This window comes from Cariama cristata, unplaced genomic scaffold, assembly GCF_000690535.1.
Source record: "Cariama cristata isolate BGI_N322 unplaced genomic scaffold, ASM69053v1 scaffold28253, whole genome shotgun sequence".
Classification (NCBI taxonomy): domain Eukaryota; kingdom Metazoa; phylum Chordata; class Aves; order Cariamiformes; family Cariamidae; genus Cariama; species Cariama cristata.
This window is the reverse complement of record NW_009608227.1, coordinates 1,141-2,567: the sequence shown is the minus strand read 5'-3', so window position 1 is coordinate 2,567 and position 1,427 is coordinate 1,141. Positions and strand designations below refer to the sequence as shown.

The window sequence follows — 1,427 nt, the reverse complement described above, 5'->3', positions numbered from 1 at the left end:
GGACTGTCCCCTGAGATGCAGGGGGAACTGAGGGAACTGATTTTGTCTCCTTGTTCCAGTGGTGCCCAGCCGTGTCCCTTCATTTTTTGGCCAGGAGCGCTCTCCTCAGCGTGTCCTGTACCAGCTTTACTACAGAAGCACCTGGGATGTGCTGGGGCAAAGCCATGGAGGGGATGAGGGAACTCGCCGCTGCAGGCTGCCCCCGAGCTCCAAGGGGACAGTCCTGTCCCGAGAGACCGGGGGGGCAGCAGATGGGCCAGGGAGGGCTCAGGCCCCTTCGGGAGCCACCTCTGGGGAATCCTGGCTTGGGACACTGGGGCACAGGGGCCTCCCTGCACCCTGAGAAGGAGATGCAACCTGTGGCTGCACATCGGGAGTCGCCCCTGCACCTCCTGGGCGACATCGTTCGCCTGAGACCGTGCTCGCTGCTCCGCTGGGACCATGCATGGCGGGGACCAAAGTCCCCTGTGCGTGTCGGGGCAGCAGATGCCGGGCAGTCGTGTTGGGGTGAATGACTACGGCGAGCCCAGAGTGGTGCCCCGTGCCCCACTGTGTCCCCACGGGACCTGCCTGCCCATCCTGCCCATTGCGGCCCCACTCGCCTGGGCTGCTCTGGGGCTGTGTCCAAGCTTGGTGCAGGCAGCAGGCTGGGGAGCCAGCATGGGCCCAGGGGGTGGCTGCACCCGAGGACCCTGCGCTAATGGATTTGGAGTTTCCAAGGTCAGGCTCTCACCACGAGCAAGAAAAACATTCCCAGGGAAGGGCCATGGGAAAGGCCCCCCCTTGCAGCACTCCCAGCCCCAGCCGCTGCTTCACTGCCCAGCCTGGCATCCCAGGCCACTCACGAGGGGAGGTGGCTGCATCCCCCTGAGAAGAGGTGCTGGGCAAAGACTGGGCTGTCCCAGCTGCCAGATCTCTTGGAAGGGGTGCACAGGGTGGCGAAGGTGCCTGGCTGTGCAGGGAGGGGACAGGGGTTGTCATACATGGGGTGCAGAAGGTGTTGTGGGGTGCTGGGGTGGTGAGGAAGGGAATGGCATGCTTGGCACAGGCAGGGGAGAGGTGTGCCAGCTCCCAGCCGGCCAGCTCAGTGCCCACCCCATCCCCTCTGCATGGGCGCTGACCCCCACCTCTGCACTTGCAGCCAGCATGGAGCAACAAGCGGGGCCACCAGAGCCGAGGTCTGCAGGACCCACCACGCACCCGCAGCCCAAGGTGAGCCCAGGCCTGGGTGGCCGCGATGGCCGTGATCACATGTCCCCATCTCTATCCCCATGTCATGGAACCTTATCCCTGGTGTGGGCATCCTGGTTGGGGCTGACCCTGCTGTACTGTGCTCTGTTGCAGGAGGGGACACTGTGGGGGCTCCTTGCCATCCTCTCACTGCTGGCTGGGCTGGCTGCAGGCACCCTGCGAACCCCACACTGCAA

At 64.9% G+C, this 1,427-nt stretch overlaps 1 protein-coding gene across 1 annotated transcript in view; it reads left to right on the top strand.

The window, feature by feature from the left end:
* Positions 1-1,146: 1,146 nt before the first annotated feature.
* The window catches only part of LOC104159211 (artemin-like), a gene marked incomplete at its 3' end in the record, with an annotated part of 1,023 nt that continues 742 nt past the window's right edge, over positions 1,147-1,427 (top strand). The window contains exons 1-2 of the mRNA XM_009697059.1: positions 1,147-1,212; positions 1,345-1,423. Of these exons, the coding sequence (XP_009695361.1) occupies positions 1,147-1,212; positions 1,345-1,423 (145 nt within the window). The remainder of the gene's footprint in view (positions 1,213-1,344; positions 1,424-1,427) is intronic.